Below are 17987 nucleotides of genomic sequence, written 5' to 3' on the forward strand. Positions count from 1 at the left end.
TTAACAACAATAACTTCCTTTTTCTGTTGATTTATCAAATTTGCTGTAGTCTGGTCTGCTTTGTATAGTTAAGTGTTCATTTTATGTTGCCGTCATCTTTCTTCTTGTATTCTGTAAAAAAAATCAGTCTGAATTTTCATTTCTAAATAAGTTGTCCGATTACCTTTTGTTCTGTATGTAAATTTTGTTATTCTGGCCCATAAGCTGTTCTTCCGTCCTTGTTTATACAGGTAAGAGGTACTAACACTCAGAACATTACCTGGACTGTTTGGTTTCCCTTCTCCGTAAAGAAAGGTCGAAGGTCGTCTGAATAACATGAAATTTGTTCTTTACGGTCATAATTCCTGATGTACCATCACAAGTAATACTGAACCTGTTAAGAAAAATCCTCTTTTAACACTACAATGATATGTTACTCAGAAATCTTTCTTCTTATCATCTGTAATGATTCCCTTAATGCTCTCGAGAGACATCTGTTGAGGATGATCCAATATAATGTGTGAATACTTACATGACTTTCAGATACCCTCTTATTCTTGGCTAAAGATTCTTCATAATATTCCTCACATTGCCTAGTATAAACAACTTTCCTGTATACACTGACGAATATCTAGGATTTGGCCATGGGTCATGATGAAATGCACAGAACACGAGTTCCAGTAAGAATCCATTGCATCTTATCGAGAATTTAACGCTTATTTAGAAACTCAGAGGTTATCATATCACTGATATCAATTATTCAGATTATCACGAAATTGAAAACATGTATAGAAGCAAGTTTATCATGAGACCAACGACCTTTTTCTTTCTTAAATGAATTCATAATTTAACATAACAAGCTTACAGCGATAATCAGAGGAATATCGTTTGATGAAACAAATTAATGTGTTTGTGCATTCATAAAAAGAATTAGTGTATAGATACGTACGTTTTTCGATAGGACGTTAGTGAAACGACCTCGGTTGATTGGTCACATGTGTAAATCACTGAAATAGTTAACTTAACATATTCACAGTTTTTCTTTGGGGAAGGGGGGGGGGATTATAATATATGTATAAATATATAGCGCATGCATACCATAAGTTTACTGTATTCTGTTTTGCTCAAAGGGGATGGGGCACTCCTACGTGTTTTCATGAATTTCTGTTTGTTCTTATCTGTTACTCGGCTCGAGGTTACCCAGCGGTGTCCACCTCCCGGGACATGTCCCTCAGTCATAGTTCATTGCGGCCGTAGGGGCCCACACCTTCTGAGAACCTACACCTAAGACATAAAGATAATGGAAAAGATCCACAAGAGCAAAAATGCACCAGAAGAGAGCACAGTTACAGGGAAAGGCTCAGAGGTCATAAATTTGCCCACCTTAGGAGAAAAGGGTGACCTGATCACTACATTTAAGAATTTAACCCAGACTGATACCGTACACGATGTGCACTTCCTCGAGAAAGGTAGAGAGAACAACTAGAGAACAAGAATATAGAATTATGCAAGAAGCTTGTTGAAAAAAAAAAAAAGATGAAAGTTACTCTTATTGTATATGAGTGGTACATAAAGTGACTGAAGGCATGGTTAATGGAGACAGCAAACATAATTCTAAGAAGCTGTATAATAGTAGAGAATGTTCAAGACATAGGGCCCCAAGCGTAAAACTACCCTTCTGTACAGTAAACACACACAAACACATACACACACACACACATCAATGGTCCGACTGATCCTAGGTTAGATCATCTGGGGATCTTCATTGCATCCTCATCTTCACTAAACTACCGCCTCATTATGTCATCTTCACTAAGTCACGTCTTTGCTACAACCTCATCATCACCATACCTTTCTCACCACATCCTGATCTTCATTACATCTTCATAACTACATTCTTATCTTCACTGCAAACTCAATGTCATTACATTCGCACCTTCACTTCGCCGTCATCTTCACTAGCCCTTATCTTCAATACTTCCTTATCTTTACCACATCCTATCTTAAAACATTCTTATGTTCACGAAAACTAGGTTCAAGTCTGGCCACACCCTTGTCTTCACTAAGTTCACTCTGCCCTTCCCTACAGCCTCATCACAATACCATTATCTTTAATACTCTAGGATCACTGTACGCCTCTTCACCACACTCTCATCTTCACAAGGCCCTTATAGCCGCTATAACACATATGACAGTCGCTGGACTCGTACTTCTGTACAATACCAGTGTATTCAGATATTATGAATGAGAACTAATACTAGTGAATGAATTTAATATCTAAGTAAAGCAAAAGCACCAAGTTCTCTCTACGATGCAGTCAGTTCCTACACACCATTTTTATGCTTTCTATCACTGCCCCAGTGAATTCATAATTTGCCCCCCCCCCCCCCAACTTGACATCCTGGATACGAGCCTGCCTTGTACATAGTCCTCATCTCTACAGTTTAAGGTCAGCATCACCACATTCCCGCACTCCTCCCTCGAGCCACTGACCTCTGTCTTAACCATTAAGGTTGAGGTCAAAGGTTAACTCTCTCCACAGACAGACAGACAGACATCCCCCAACCTCACCCCTCCAGAAGCCAGCGCCAGGACCGTCTGTCCACTTGCAGCTCGCTGGTAATCTAGTAGCGACCTCCGTCACCAGAACCATCCATTTGCGGCGCTCGTCTAGTGCCACCAATCCCAGATAAACATTACGTATATCGACGGGATGAAAAAAAGAATTGGTTCAAGACACCGATTAACTCTCATAACAAGGGAGATGTTTCTAAGGCTTACTCAAGATGTCTTTTTTTTTTCTTTTTCTGACGACAAGAAGGATTAGCACCGTTGCAGTCAATAATAAATAAAAGAGATCTCTTCTTTACACTAAAAGTGCATCACGTGTGGGCCCAGACGCCCAGTGAAGTGCTCACAGCAGATAATGTCAACCTGTTCAAGGACTGTGTTGCCAGGCATTAAGGTCACTGCCCTGAAGGAGACGAACCCCATGTGTAGAGGCGGGATATTGTCTTACTAATGGTACATGACATTTCTACCATAAGTTTATATTTATCTTTATTTTCAGTTACAGAGGTCCAATTTCTATGAAAGGATCCTGGTGTTACCCAGGGCCTTTCTAAAGGCTCCTGCGGTTCCAAGCTGAGCTACTTCCAATAACAGGGAAATGTGAACTCCTTTGAAGCGATAAGTTCTTAGAAAAGACTGTAACTCCCAATGATACAGCCTTTTCAAAGGTGAATTCACTTGCGGTGTGTGTGTGTGTGTGTGTGTGTGTGTGTGTGTGTGTGTGTGTGTGTGTGTGTGTGTAATTACCTGTTTGTACTGTATGGGAAGGGAGTTTTACACTCGTGGGGCCCCATCTCTTAACTATCCTGTATCATACAATTCTGGAGTCTCAGTAATATGCTGTCAGCATTAACCATGTCAGTCATTCTTTTCCATTCATCCACCACTCATACTTTAAAATGTACTTCTTTACATCTTTTCTTTTCAACATCTATACTTATTTCATGTCATGTCCTCTGGTTATTCTATCGAAGAAATGTTCACTCTCCTTGTTATTGAAGTTTTAAAAACTTCCGTTGTGGACAAATCTAAAGCCTTCAGCCTTTCCCTGTAAGTTAGCCTTCTTTATTCTGGAATCATTTTTCTTGCATTCCTCTGGCCCTTTTCTATTAGTTTTTTTTATGCCTTTTTTAGGTGCGGTGACCAAACATGAGACGCATATTCAGTTTTAATCTTACGTAAGGTATGAACGGTTTTCTGTATTTTCTTATCCATATACCTGAAAGATATTCTGTAATTCTTCAGCAGACTGTCACCTTTTCCTATTCTCCTAATGTGGGAATCTGTCGACAGGTTAGGGACGATATTGACCTGCAAGTCTTTCTCACACAGAGAATCCTGAAGCTCATTTCCTGCTAAATGATGATCATATCGTGGCCTTCCTTCACTCTGCACTATCCTCAGCAAGTTGCATTTGTTTGGGTTGAGTTTCATGAACTAAGTTTCAGCCCAACTTTGCAGTCTGTTTATGTCCCCCATCAAGCTAATTAAATCCTCCTTGCTCCTCATTGCCCTCATGACTTGCATCCTACGTAATCATATTCAGGTAAAAAATACCTTCAGAAAATTAATTTACATAGATCTAGTAACTCTACTAAAACAGAACCCTGGGGTACTCCACGGGTGACCCCCAACCCATCTGAAAAAAGGTTCCACTGACATGTTCGTTCCCTTCCACGAAAGTATTCTATCCATCGAAGGAGTCTCTCCTTTATTCCTGCCTGGTATTCCAGCTTCTCAATCAGCCTCCCATGCTGTACTGTGTCAGGTTCTTTCTGGCAGTCAAGATATTAATAATCAACCCAGTCTTTCCTTTTGTCTAAGACACCTCTTGTCTTTGACATATAAGAAGTTTGTCACACATGACCCCACTTCCTTAAAACCATGTTGCCCTTGAAATATCCTAAGCTTTTGGCAGTTTGTGGCACCAGGGTCTTATCTCCAAGCTCCCTTCATTTGGTTTTCCTCCCTCACTTTGCTCCTTCATATCTAGCTTCCTCTCCGGCCGATCTATCTCTGTGGATGTTGATAGATTAGCCTCCCCTACCCCACTCCTTTTCTCCATCAACAGCGATGCACCTATAGGTTCTGTCTTCTCTAAACTTTTCTCCTCTTTTTCAACGATTTTCACAAATAATATAATGCGTTTAAACGCTGATAACTCAACACTGCATTCATCCACATCCTTCAATTTTGCTCTTTCTTCTCTCACTCGATCTGCATCTCGACTTGACACAGCTTCCTCAATAAACTAAAACTTGGACAGGATATCTTAGTGGGGTAGACGAAATCTAATTAAGTTTAATGTCCCCGACACATTTTCTACCCATCTCTCTATCGAAAACTCCTCACAACTCTCGTCTCTCTTCTGACGGTTCTGTCATTGCAGCTCTTGACCTAATGAACATACATGGTATTACTGTAACATCCACTCTTTCTTGGAAACCCTATGTTATGGGATAGCTAAGTCTGCTTATAAAAAACTGGGTGTCCTGTTTAGATGTTGAAACATTTTCTTTTGAACAATTGCTGCTACACAAAGGACTGATTCGTCCCTGTATGGAGAGCTGCTCTTACATTTGAGGTGGTTTTTGCTCTACATCCTTACTTGGCAGAGTTGAGTCGAAAGCGGTCCGACTTATAAACTGTTCCAGGTGAACTTTCAAACTTTAACTTCTTGCTCTACGCCGCAATGTTGGTTCACTTTCCCTCTTCTGTAAGTATTACCTTGGTTTTTGCTCCCGAGAGCTGAATGCTTGTGTACCCCCACCACTAGCTAGACCACGCAATACTCGGCAAGCTAATGCATCACATGATTACTGTGGGGCCGTCGGCAACTCAAGGGTGGGCCGTTTTGATAACTATTTCTTTCCCTACACCTCGAAGCTTTGGACTCTCTAACCTCTCATGTTTTTCCCAATAACTATGACATGGCTCATTTCAAATGACAGTTTCTTCAGTTCCTCCAATATCTTTTTATACTTTCCCTTGTCTTTTCTTTTCCGTTTCATAAGTTTTCTATATTTCAATTAAGGCCCGGCCTTGATGTGGACATTTGTCCTTGACTGGAACCTTCAACATCAAAGAATAATAAAAAAGAAATCTTTGCAGAAAGTCATCCATTTTGCTCACGGTCATTCGTTTCATTTTCAATTCGCTGTTCCCCCTTCATTTCATGACACCTCCAATGATCTTTGAATGGTTTTTGAGTTTCACTACTTCCATCGATAAATGTGCTAATCTCTGCTCCTGTCTTATTTTTCCAACTATAATTTGAACCATCAAACTCTTGTCTAGTGATACTTTCTGTCCCTTCCTCTTACTTCCTTTCTGTGTATCTTGTCACAATCATCAGGTCTTGATATTTTCTCGTATCAAATCCATTTCTGGCCAATGTCCAACTGAACGACTTTAGTTTGTGATAAGCAAGTATAACTTGACTGTTTTTAATGGTCTGCAATCTGGGCTAACTGACCAATTACCTTACACCTATTGTGTTAATTCAGAGCGTAGAAGTATCCACCCCTACCCAGACCTTAAGCTCTTTTATTATTAGTTACTAGTTACTATTATGAGCTCCCACATCTGTAACCTAAGTTTTTGTTAGCTTTACTTGTAACTATTACTTTTTTAGTTACTAATGTTAGTATTCACTCGTTACTATAATAGCTACTATTAACTCCCAGTTCTGTGATATCAACTTTGTGTATTTCTAACGGAATGGTTGCCTTAATTCAAGAAACCGATTACCATTACTATTATCATCACACACACACACACACACACACACACACACACACATATATATATATATATATATATATATATATATATATATATATATATATATATATACCTCGCAAACGCGGGAGACAGCGACAAAGTATAATAAAAAAAAATAATATATATATATATATATATATATATATATATATATATATATATATATATATATATATATATATATACCGGACTCCACATGTATGCGGTTAAGCTTCAAGTGAAAAGTTACCCTTGGTGAGACTTTACCATCTTCGCTACATAAGTACAGCTTCGTCGAGGAATGTTTCACTCTAAAGGAGTCTATCACTTCCCGGCTTCTAGATATAGGGCAGCTTTAAAGCTGCAGGAGCTCCGCAAAAAGAGTCCTTGGGGTCGTATAATTCATTATAATATTTTCCTCACGTGCTAAGTTTAAACCACTTAGCACCACTCCCTCCTGACCCACTTAATTCACCATGCCTCTCAGTCTGTGTCACCAGAATCACCGGGTTTTCCATAGTTTCAGATTGTTTGTTTACCGTGTTCTTGTGCTGACGGAACCCACCTCAATGTTTACATTCTGTTGTCTACGAGGTATTCTAACTGTTCCTCTTTCCTATTAGTCTTTACAAGATATTTGGTGATCATTTGCGGTGTGCCGCTCTAAGTGTTATATATATATATATATATATATATATATATATATATATATATATATATATATATATATATATATATATTTTTTTTTTTTTTTTTTTTTTATACTTTGTCGCTGTCTCCCGCGTTTGCGAGGTAGCGCAAGGAAACAGACGAAAGAAATGGCCCAACCCCCCCCATACACATGTATATACATACGTCCACACACGCAAATATACATACCTACACAGCTTTCCATGGTTTACCCCAGACGCTTCACATGCCTTGATTCAATCCACTGACAGCACGTCAACCCCGGTATACCACATCGCTCCAATTCACTCTATTCCTTGCCCTCCTTTCACCCTCCTGCATGTTCAGGCCCCGATCACACAAAATCTTTTTCACTCCATCTTTCCACCTCCAATTTGGTCTCCCTCTTCTCCTCGTTCCCTCCACCTCCGACACATATATCCTCTTGGTCAATCTTTCCTCACTCATTCTCTCCATGTGCCCAAACCACTTCAAAACACCCTCTTCTGCTCTCTCAACCACGCTCTTTTTATTTCCACACATCTCTCTTACCCTTACGTTACTCACTCGATCAAACCATCTCACACCACACATTGTCCTCAAACATCTCATTTCCAGCACATCCATCCTCCTGCGCACAACTCTATCCATAGCCCACGCCTCGCAACCATACAACATTGTTGGAACCACTATTCCTTCAAACATACCCATTTTTGCTTTCCGAGATAATGTTCTCGACTTCCACACATTCTTCAGGGCCCCCAGAATTTTCGCCCCCTCCCCCACCCTATGATCCACTTCCGCTTCCATGGTTCCATCCGCTGCCAGATCCACTCCCAGATATCTAAAACACTTCACTTCCTCCAGTTTTTCTCCATTCAAACTCACCTCCCAATTGACTTGACCCTCAACCCTACTGTACCTAATAACCTTGCTCTTATTCACATTTACTCTTAACTTTCTTCTTCCACACACTTTACCAAACTCAGTCACCAGCTTCTGCAGTTTCTCACATGAATCAGCCACCAGCGCTGTATCATCAGCGAACAACAACTGACTCACTTCCCAAGCTCTCTCATCCCCTTGATATATATATATATATATATATATATATATATATATATATATATATATATATATATATATATATATATATATATATATCAAGATATATATATCAACATATTACTCATCATTTTCATGTGTATTATTGTATCACTAGAAACACGCGTCATATTCAAAGGTTTGTGCACGTACCTGTAAATCAAGGAAATAGTGTTGGCTCTCGCATAAGGTACATATGGGTTCCAAGCAGCTGAATATCGGTTACCTACATATAAAGACCATAAATCTCTCCGGCACGCTCCTTCACAAGTGGGTGATAACGTTATCTAAGCTACGCAACGCGAAGCAACACCATTCCCTTGCAAACTCACCGTTCCAGACTTCTTATGACTCCAGTCTTAGGCTTAATAAGTCTTAAAGATCTTTATTTACTACTATCCAACATGAGTTGAGAATTTGCTGGTGATTGAAACGCCATCTCATCAAATGGTGGTCCTGGCACTGCGCCATTGTCTGGGGTTCGTGGAAAGATCGTAGACTTAACGCTCTGCCTAACTGCGGCCCCTGTACTGACGGACCAGTCTCATAACGACTTCATCTTATTTTCATTTACTGGACACTGCCATCTCATTCATGTTTAATCTCATCTTAATCAGACTGAAGGAATTATTCGTGAAGAGCAAGTTATGTTGAGAAATGTGGAAGACGACCTGCCCACGAGTAAGCCTGAACCCAACCATTTCCTCAGGAAGTCTTGACTAGATTTCCATAACACGTTAGTGGTGAAGGATCCTGATGCCTCACACCAGTGGTGTAGGCTTCAGAAGCCTCTTCACCAGTGATGTAGGCCTTAGAAGCCTCTTCACCAGTGATGTAGGCTTCTGGCGCCTCTTCACCAGTGATGTAGGCTTCTGGCGCCTCTTCACCAGTGATGTAAGCTTCTGGTGCCTCTTCACCGGTGATGTAAGCTTCTGGCGCCTCTTCACTAGTGATGTAAGCTTCTGGCGCCTCTTCACTAGTGATGTAGACTTCTAGCGCCTCTTCACCAGTTGTGTAGGCTTCAGAAGCCTCTTCACCAGTGATGTAGGCTTCTGGCGCCTCTTCACTAGTGATGTAAGCTTCTGGCGCCTCTTCACCAGTGATGTAGACTTCTAGCGCCTCTTCACCAGTTGTGTAGGCTTCAGAAGCCTCTTCACCAGTGACGTAGGCTTCTGGCGCCTCTTCACCAGTAATGTAGGCTTGTGGAGCCTCTTCACTAGTGATGCAAGCTTCTGGCGCCTCCTCACCAGTGATGTAGACTTCTAGCGCCTCTTCACCAGTTGTGTAGGCTTCAGAAGCCTCTTCACCAGTGATGTAGGCTTCTGGCGCCTCTTCACTAGTGATGTAAGCTTCTGGCGCCTCTTCACGAGTGATGTAGGCTTCTGGCGCCTCTTCACCAGTGATGTAGGCTTCTGGATCCTCTCCACCTGTGATGTAGGCTTCTGAAGCATCTTCACTTGTGATGTAGGCTTCTGGCGCCTCTTCACCAGTGATGTAGGCTTCTGGCGCCTCTTCACCCGTGATGTAGGCTTCTGGAGCCTCTTCACCAGTGATGTAGCCTTCTGGAGCCTCTTCACCAGTGATGTAGGTTTCTGGCGCCTCTTTACTCGTGATGTAGGCTTCTGGCGCCTCTTCACCAGTGATGAAGGCTTCTGAAGCCTCTTCACCAGTGATGTATGCTTCTGGCGCCTCTTCACCAGTGATGTAGGCTAAAGCCTCTTCACTTGTGATGTAGGCTTCTGGAGCCTCTTCACCAGTGATGTAGGCTTCTGGAGCCTCTTCACCAGTGATGTAGGCTTCTGGAGCCTCTTCATTTGTGATGTAGGCTTCTGGAGCCTCTTCACCAGTGATGAGGGCTTCTGGAGCCTCTTCACCAGCGATGTAGGCTTCTGGCGCCTCTTCACAGGTGATGTAGGCTTCTGGCGCCTCTTCACCAGTGTTGTAGGCTTCTGGAGCCTCTTCACTTGTGATGTAGGCTTCTGGAGCCTCTTCACTTGTGATGTAGGCTTCTGGAGCCTCTTCACTTGTGATGTAGGCTTCTGGAGCCTCTTCACCAGTGATGCAGGCTTCTGGAGCCTCTTCACCAGCGATGTAGGCTTCTGGCGCCTCTTCACAGGTGATGTAGGCTTCTGGCGCCTCTTCACCAGTGTTGTAGGCTTCTGGAGCCTCTTCACTTGTGATGTAGGCTTCTGGAGCCTCTTCACCAGTGATGCAGGCTTCTGGCGCCTCTTCACCAGTGTTGTAGGCTTCTGGAGCCTCTTCACTTGTGATGTAGGCTTCTGGAGCCTCTTCACTTGTGATGTAGGCTTCTGGAGCCTCTTCACCAGTGATGCAGGCTTCTGGAGCCTCTTCACTTGTGATGTAGGCTTCTGGAGCCTCTTCACCAACGATGTGGGCTTCTGGCGTCTCTTCACCGGTTGTATAGGCTTCTAGCGCTTCTTTACTTGTTGTGTAGGCTTCTGGTGACTCTTTGGCTGTGGAGAAGTTGTCTGGCGCCTCTTCGCCAGTTGTGCAGGCTTCTATCGCCTCTTTGGTAGTGGAGAAGGATTCTAGTGCCTCTTCACCAGTGAAGTAAGCTTCTGGCGCCTCTTCATCAGTGGTGTAGGATTCTGGCGTCCCTTTGCCAGAAGTGTAGGCTACTGGCGCCTCTTTGGCAGTGGAGAAGGCTTCTGGCGCCTCTTCGCCAGTAGTGTAGGCTTCTAGCGCCCCTTTGCCTGTAGTGTATGCTTCTGGCGCCTCTTTGCCAGTAGTGTAGGCTTCTGGTGCCTCTTTGCCTGTAATGTAAGCTTCTGGCGCCTCTTTGCCAGTAGTGTAGGCTTCTGGCGCCTCTTTGCCAGTAGTGTAGGCTTCTGGCGCCTCTTTGCCTGTAGTGTAGGCTTCTGGCTCCTCTTCGCCTGTAGTGTATGCTTCTGGCGCCTCTTTGCCTGTAATGTAGGCTTCTGGCTCCTCTTCGCCTGTAGTGTATGCTTCTGGCTCCTCTTTGCCTGTAGTGTAGGCTTCTGGCGCCTCTTTGCCAGTAGTGTAGGCTTCTGGTGCCTCTTTGCCTGTAGTGTAGGCTTCTGGCGCCTCTTTGCCAGTAGTGTAGGATTCTGTTGCCTCTTTGCCTGTAATGTAGGCTTCTGGCGCCTCTTTGCCAGTAGTGTAGGCTTCTGGCTCCTCTTTGCCAGTAGTGTAGGCTTCTGGTGCCTCTTTGCCTGTAGTGTAGGCTTCTGGCGCCTCTTTGCCTGTAGTGTAGGCTTCTGGCTCCTCTTTGCCTGTAGTGTAGGCTTCTGGTGCCTCTTTGCCTGTAATGTAGGCTTCTGGCGCCTCTTTGCCAGTAGTGTAGTCTTCTGGCGCCTCTTTGCCTGTAATGTAAGCTTCTGGCGCCTCTTTGCCAGTAGTGTAGGCTTCTGGCTCCTCTTTGCCTGTAGTGTATGCTTTTGGCGCCTCTTTGCCTGTAATGTAGGCTTCTGGCTCCTCTTTGCCTGTAGTGTAGGCTTCTGGCGCCTCTTTGCCTGTAATGTAGGCTTCTGGTGCCTCTTTGCCTGTAGTGTAGGCTTCTGGCGCCTCTTGTCTGTAATGTAGGCTTCTGGTGCCTCTTTGCCTGTAGTGTAGGCTTCTGGTGCCTCTTTGCCTGTAGTGTAGGCTTCTGGCGCCTCTTTGCCCGTAGTGTAGGCTTCTGGTGCCTCTTTGCCTGTAGTGTAGGCTTCTGGCGCCTCTTGGCCTGTAATGTAGGCTTCTGGCGCCTCTTTGCCTGGAGTGTAGGCTTCTGGCGCCTCTTTGCCTGTAGTGTAGGCTTCTGGTGCCTCTTTGCCTGTAGTGTAGGCTTCTGGCGCCTCTTGGCCTGTAATGTAGGCTTCTGGCGCATTTTTGCCTGTAGTGTAGGCTTCTGATACCTCTTTGGCAGTGGAGAAGGCTTCTGGCGCCTCTTCGCTAGTAGTGTAATCTTCTGGTGCCTCTTCACCAATAATGTGGGCTTCTGACGCCTCTTCGACAGTAGGGTAATCTTCTAGTTGTTCTTCGCCAATGATGTAGGCTTCTGACGCCTCTGTTAATGGTGAAAGCTTCTGCCATCTCTTCGCCTGTAGTGTGGGCTTCTGGCGCCTCTTCGCCAATGGTGTAGGCTTTTGGCGCTTCTTTGTCAATGGTGAAAACTTCTGCCACCTCTTTGCCAGTATTGCGGGCTTTTGGCGCCTCTTCGCCAATGGTGTAGGCTTCTGTCGCTTCTTCGCCAATAGTGTGGTCTTCTGGCGCCTCTTCGCCAGTATTGTGGGATTTTAGCACCTCTTCGCCAATGGTGTTGGCTTCTGTCGCTTCTTCGACAATAGTGTGGGCTTTTGCCACCTCTTCGCCAGTATTGTGGGATTTTGGCACCTCTTCGCCAATGGTGTAGGCTTCTGTCGCTTCTTCGCCAATAGTGTGGGCTTCTGGCGCCTCTACGCCAGTGATGGTGGCTCTGACGCCTTTCCTCTCTGTAGTGTAGGCCTACTTTTGATATCTCCCCTGCCAATAGTGAAGGTCTTTGACACATTCCCACCAGTAGAGCAGTTCTTGATGCCTCCCTTGCCAGTGGTAGAAGGCTCTGTCAGTGGTTGATGTTCTTTTGCTCCCGCTGCCAGTGCTGGCGTCATCCGGGATGTGGTGGAGCTCTTTGGCACTTATCAAGCAGTCGCCACGGATGCGGGTGATGTGTTCATCACCCACTCGTCTCCTGCTGCTGCTGAAAGAAAGGTCAGAGGCGCCAGCTGTGCCCCTACAGCTGCCCACCCTCACGTACCCTCATGACGGCATGCAGTACTTCATGTTTATATTTATCATAAAATTAAGAATTATTGCACGTTCTGAAGGAAAGTGAGGAGCAATTCAGTTTACCATCAGCTATACATTTATTTCTATAATCAAGATTCTTAAGAAATGATATTTTGATTCTAGTAATATTCATGGGTCCCATCCCTGTGCGCCTGATCCATCATACAACTACACTTTTTCCCTTATATGTTAATTGCTTTTGGTACATAACCGAAATATATGCCACATATACCTATTATCATGTTGATCATATCAATCACTTGTTATTGAAATCTGGTTCAGAATACAGAATTCCAAACTGATATTTTCATGAAGGACACTAGTGATTCACCCCGTCAGAGAATCGGTCACTTCTCGCTAAGCGATTTACTGCTCTTTAATCTTCTCTAGCAGTACTGATCAAACTTTGTCCGGATATGATATGAATCTTGTCATCTTAGGTGGCAGTAGCTTTTCTGCGTTGAAAACAGAAGTCCAGCCATCATCTTAAGTTTGCTGTTGATGCAAGATTGTAAGGTCTGAGCTAGAGACGAGCCCTTGTCTTGTGATGGGTCGCTCTCAGTCCAGCGTTATCTCAGGACGCAGCTGAGGCAGGGGATGTCCAGCTCATTAGAATCTTATTTACTCTTCAACATCCAACTTGTATGTAATTCACATATTGACGATGAGGATTTTCGACTCTCTGTAGGCAAGGAGATGTGATGAGTTTCTTATTAGCCTTGCCACGTGTTGATAGTGATATACTGTACTCACACTTCATGGCTGCACCGAGAATATGATCTGAAGTTCTTTTTAACATATATCTTTATCTTCTTTCACACATGCTAACTATTTCCCGCATGAACAATGTAGCGCACAGAACAAATGATTGAGCCTTCGAGGATAAAAGATCTTCATTTGGCTCTTTCCTGTTCCTTCTTTGAGAAAGTATTACCAGAGGGGAGGATTTCCAGCCCTCTATTCCCGCCCCTCAGGCGCTTTCTACGACGCGCAAAAGATACGTGGGTAGTATTCTTACTTCCCCCATATTCCCTGCCGTAGAAAGCGACTAAAATAGGTGGGAGTGGGAGGGCTGGAAATCCTCCCCTCCTGTTTAACTTTTCCAAAAGTGGGACAGAGAAAGAGACCAAGTGACGACTTTCTCTGTAAGGCTCAGTCATCTGTCCTTGACGCTACCTCGCCAACGCAGGAGATGGCGAATATGTATAAAGAATTATATATATATATATATATATATATATATATATATATATATATATATATATATATATATATATATATATATATATATATAAAGTTGCTAGAAGCAGTGAAAAGTTTTTACCAAGGATGTAAGGCATGTGTACGAGTAGGAAGAGAGGAAAGTGATTGGTTCCCAATGAATGTCGGTTTGCGGCAGGGGTGCGTGATGTCTCCATTGTTGTTTAATTTGCTGATGGATGGGCTAGTTAGGGAGGTGAATGCAAAAGTTTTGGAGGGAGGGGTAAGTATGCAGTCTGTGTGGATGAGAGAGCTTGGGAAGTGAGTCAGTTGTTCGCTGATGATGCAGCGCTGGTAGCTGATTCGGGTGAGAAACTGCAGAAACACTTCAATTCCTCCAGTTTCTCTCCATTCAAACTTACCTCCCAACTGACTTATCCCTCAACCCTACTGTACCTAATAATCTTGCTCTTATTCACATTTACTCTCAGCTTTCTTCTTTCACACACTTTACCAAACTCAGTCACCAGCTTCTGCAGTTTCTCACATGAATCAGCCACCAGCGCTGTATCATCAGCAAACAACAACTGACTCACTTCCCAAGCTCTCTCGTCCACAACAGACTGCATACTTGCCCCTCTTTCCAAGACTTTTGCATTCAACTCCCTAACAACCCCAACCATAAACAAATTAAACAACCATGGAGACATCACGCACCCCTACCGCAAACCAACATTCACTGAGAACCAATCACTTTCCTCTCTTCCTACACGTACACATGCCTTACATCCTCGATAAAATCTTTTCACTGCTTCTAACAACTTACCTCCCACACCATATATTCTTAATACCTTCCACAGAGCATCTCTATCAACTCTATAATATGCCTTCTCCAGATCCATAAATGCTACATACAAATCCATTTGCTTTTCTAAGTATTTCTCACATACATTTTTTAAAGCAAACACCTGATCCACACATCATCTACCACTTCTGAAACCACACTGCTCTTCCCCAATCTGATGCTCTGTACATGCCTTCACCCTCTTAATCAATACCCTCCCATGTAATTTCCCAGGAATACTCAACAAACTTATACCTCTGTAATTTGAGCACTCACTCTTATCCCATTTGCTTTGTACAATGGCACTATGCAAGCATTCTGCCAATCCTCAGGCACCTCACCATGAGTCATACATACATTAAATAACCTTACCAACCAGTCAACAATACAATCACCCCCTTTTGTTTTTTAATAAATTCCACTGCAATACCATCCAAACCTGCTGCCTTGCCGGCTTTCATCTTCCACAAAGCTTTTACTACCTTTTCTCTATTTACCAAATCATTCTCCCTAACTCTCTCACTTTGCACACCACCTCGACCAAAATACCCTATATCTGCCACTCTATCATCAAACACATTCAACAAATCTTCAAAATACTCACTCCATCTCCTTCTCACGTCACCACTACTTGTTATCATCTCCCCATTAGCCACCTTCACTGATGTTCCCATTTGTTCCCTTGTCTTACGCACTTTATCTACCTCCTTCCAAAACTTCTTTTTATTCTCCCTAAAATTTAGTGATACTCTCTCACCCTAACTCTCATTTGCCCTCTTTTTCACGTCTTGCACCTTTCTCTTGACCTCCTGCCTCTTTCTTTTATACATCTCCCACTCATTTGCATTATTTCCCTGCAAAAATCGTCCAAATGCCTCTCTCTTCTCTTTCACCAATAATTTCACTTCTTCATCCCACCACTCACTACCATTTCTAATCTCCCCACCTCCCACGCTTCTCATGCCACAAGCATCTTTTGCACAAGCCATCACTGCTTCCCTAAATACATCCCATTCCTCCCCCACTTCCCTTACCTCCTTTGTTCTCACCTTTTTCCATTCTGTACTCAGTCTCTCCTGGTACTTCCTCACACAAGTCTCCTTCCCAAGCTCACTTACTCTCACCACTCTCTTCACCCCAACATTCTCTCTTCTTTTCTGAAAACCTCTACAAATCTTCACCTTCGCCTCCACAAGATAATGATCAGACATCCCTCCAGTTGCACCCCTCAGCACATTAACATCCAAAAGTCTCTCTTTCGCGCGCCTATCAATTAACACGGAATAACGCTCTCTGGCCATCTCCCCTACTTACATCCGTATACTTATGTATATCTCTCTAAACCAGGTATTCCCAATCACCAGTCCTTTTTCAGCACATAAATCTACAAGCTCTTTACTATTTCCATTTACAACACTGAACACCCCATGTACACCAATTATTCCCTCAACTGCCACATTACCTACCTTTGCACTCAAATCACCCATCACTATAACCCAGTCTCGTGCATCAAAACTACTAACACACTCATTCAGCTGCTCCCAAAACACTTGCTTCTCATGATCTTTCTTCTCATGCCCATGTGCATATGCACCAATAATCACCCATCTCTCTCCATCAACTTTCAGTTTTATCCATATCAATCTAGAGTTTATTTTCTTACACTATATCACATACTCCAACAACTCCTGTTTCAGGAGTAGTGCTACTCATTCCCTTGCCCTTGTCCTCTCTAACCCCTGACTTTACTCTCAAGACATTCCCAAACCACTCTCCCCCTTTACCCTTGAGCTTCGTTTCACTCAGAGCCAAAACATCCAGGTTCCTTTCCTCAAACATACTACTTATGTCTCCTTTTTTCTCATCTTGGTTACATCCACACACATTTAGATACCCCAATCTGAGCCTTCGAGAAGGATGAGCACTCCCCGCGTGACTTCTTCTTCTGTCTCCGTTTAGAAAGTTAAAATACAAGGAGGGGAGGGTTTCTGGCCCCCCGCTCCCGTCCCCTTTAGTCGCCTTCTACGACACGTGAGGAATGCGTGGGAAGCATTCTTTCTCCTCTATCCCCAGGGATATATATATATATATATATATATATATATATATATATATATATATATATATATATATATATATATATATATATATATATATCCCTGGGGATAGGGGATTAAGAATACTTCCCACGTATTCCCTGCGTGTCGTGGAAGGCGACTAAAAGGGGAGGGAGCGGGGGGCTGGAAATCCTCCCCTCTCGTTTTTTTTTTTTTTTAATTTTAGAAAAGAAGGAACAGAGGGGGCCAGATGAGGATATTCCAAAAAAGGCCCAGTCCTCTGTTCTTAACGCTACCTCGCTAATGCGGGAAATGGCGAATAGTTTAAAAGAAAAAGAAAAAGAAAAATATATATATATATATATATATATATATATATATATATATATATATATATATATATATATATATTTACCACAACTCGAAATGTTTTAAATGAGAACGGCGACTTAGATAATATGATGATTGGTGGGCCGTGTTCCCTTGGAGTTCATGCGTGGTAGTGTGGTCAGTACGGGTCAAACTCGCCAGGTCAACGGTTACGGGTTTTGCCTGAGGTCTTCACACCTGGGAAAGTCCGGTGGAGGTCTTTTGATGTGAGGCAGAGGATGACTGTAGCTTGGCCTATGGTATGATGATTTATGAAAGGATTATAACCTCTTGTATACATGGCTTTTATTATCTGTACTCTTGTAGGGTCGTGGCAATGTTTCAGTATTATCATGTGTTCAGTAAGATGCTGACGAATGAGATTCATATTATGTTGTTGCACGTGTAGTTTACAGCCTCCGCTTTGAAGTTGAAGTGTTAAACGGTCGACTGAGTGATGTGGTTCACGTTATTTTGCTATTTACAACGTTCATCTGGCCAGGAATACCTGTCAACTACATTGGTTGACTGTCGTGGGTTATAGTTGTGTGTGAGGTTGTTTCTCATGATGTAGTTACGAGTTTTCTTCTTCGTGACTCCACCACTCCCTTTGTTTCACACGCCAGTCGTCACTTGGAGTCTCT

The 17987-nt window shown here is 43.1% G+C and overlaps 1 protein-coding gene across 5 annotated transcripts in view; it reads right to left on the minus strand.

The window, feature by feature from the left end:
* pch2 (pachytene checkpoint 2 protein) overlaps window positions 1–17987 on the minus strand; it is a 429043-nt gene that overhangs the window by 147956 nt on the left and 263100 nt on the right. Inside the window, exon 1 of one of the 5 annotated variants that reach the window (XM_071672061.1) lies at window positions 260–388. The exons of 2 other annotated variants lie outside the window; for them this stretch is intronic. In XM_071672061.1, coding sequence (XP_071528162.1) covers window positions 260–339 — 80 coding nt within the window. In that variant the 5' untranslated portion in view covers window positions 340–388. Of the gene's footprint in view, window positions 1–163; window positions 395–17987 lie in introns of those variants that run through there. 2 more of the 5 variants (XM_071672064.1, XM_071672062.1) reach the window with 2 other exon arrangements.

The sequence above is a fragment of the Panulirus ornatus genome, chromosome 17, assembly GCF_036320965.1.
Source record: "Panulirus ornatus isolate Po-2019 chromosome 17, ASM3632096v1, whole genome shotgun sequence".
Taxonomy (NCBI): domain Eukaryota; kingdom Metazoa; phylum Arthropoda; class Malacostraca; order Decapoda; family Palinuridae; genus Panulirus; species Panulirus ornatus.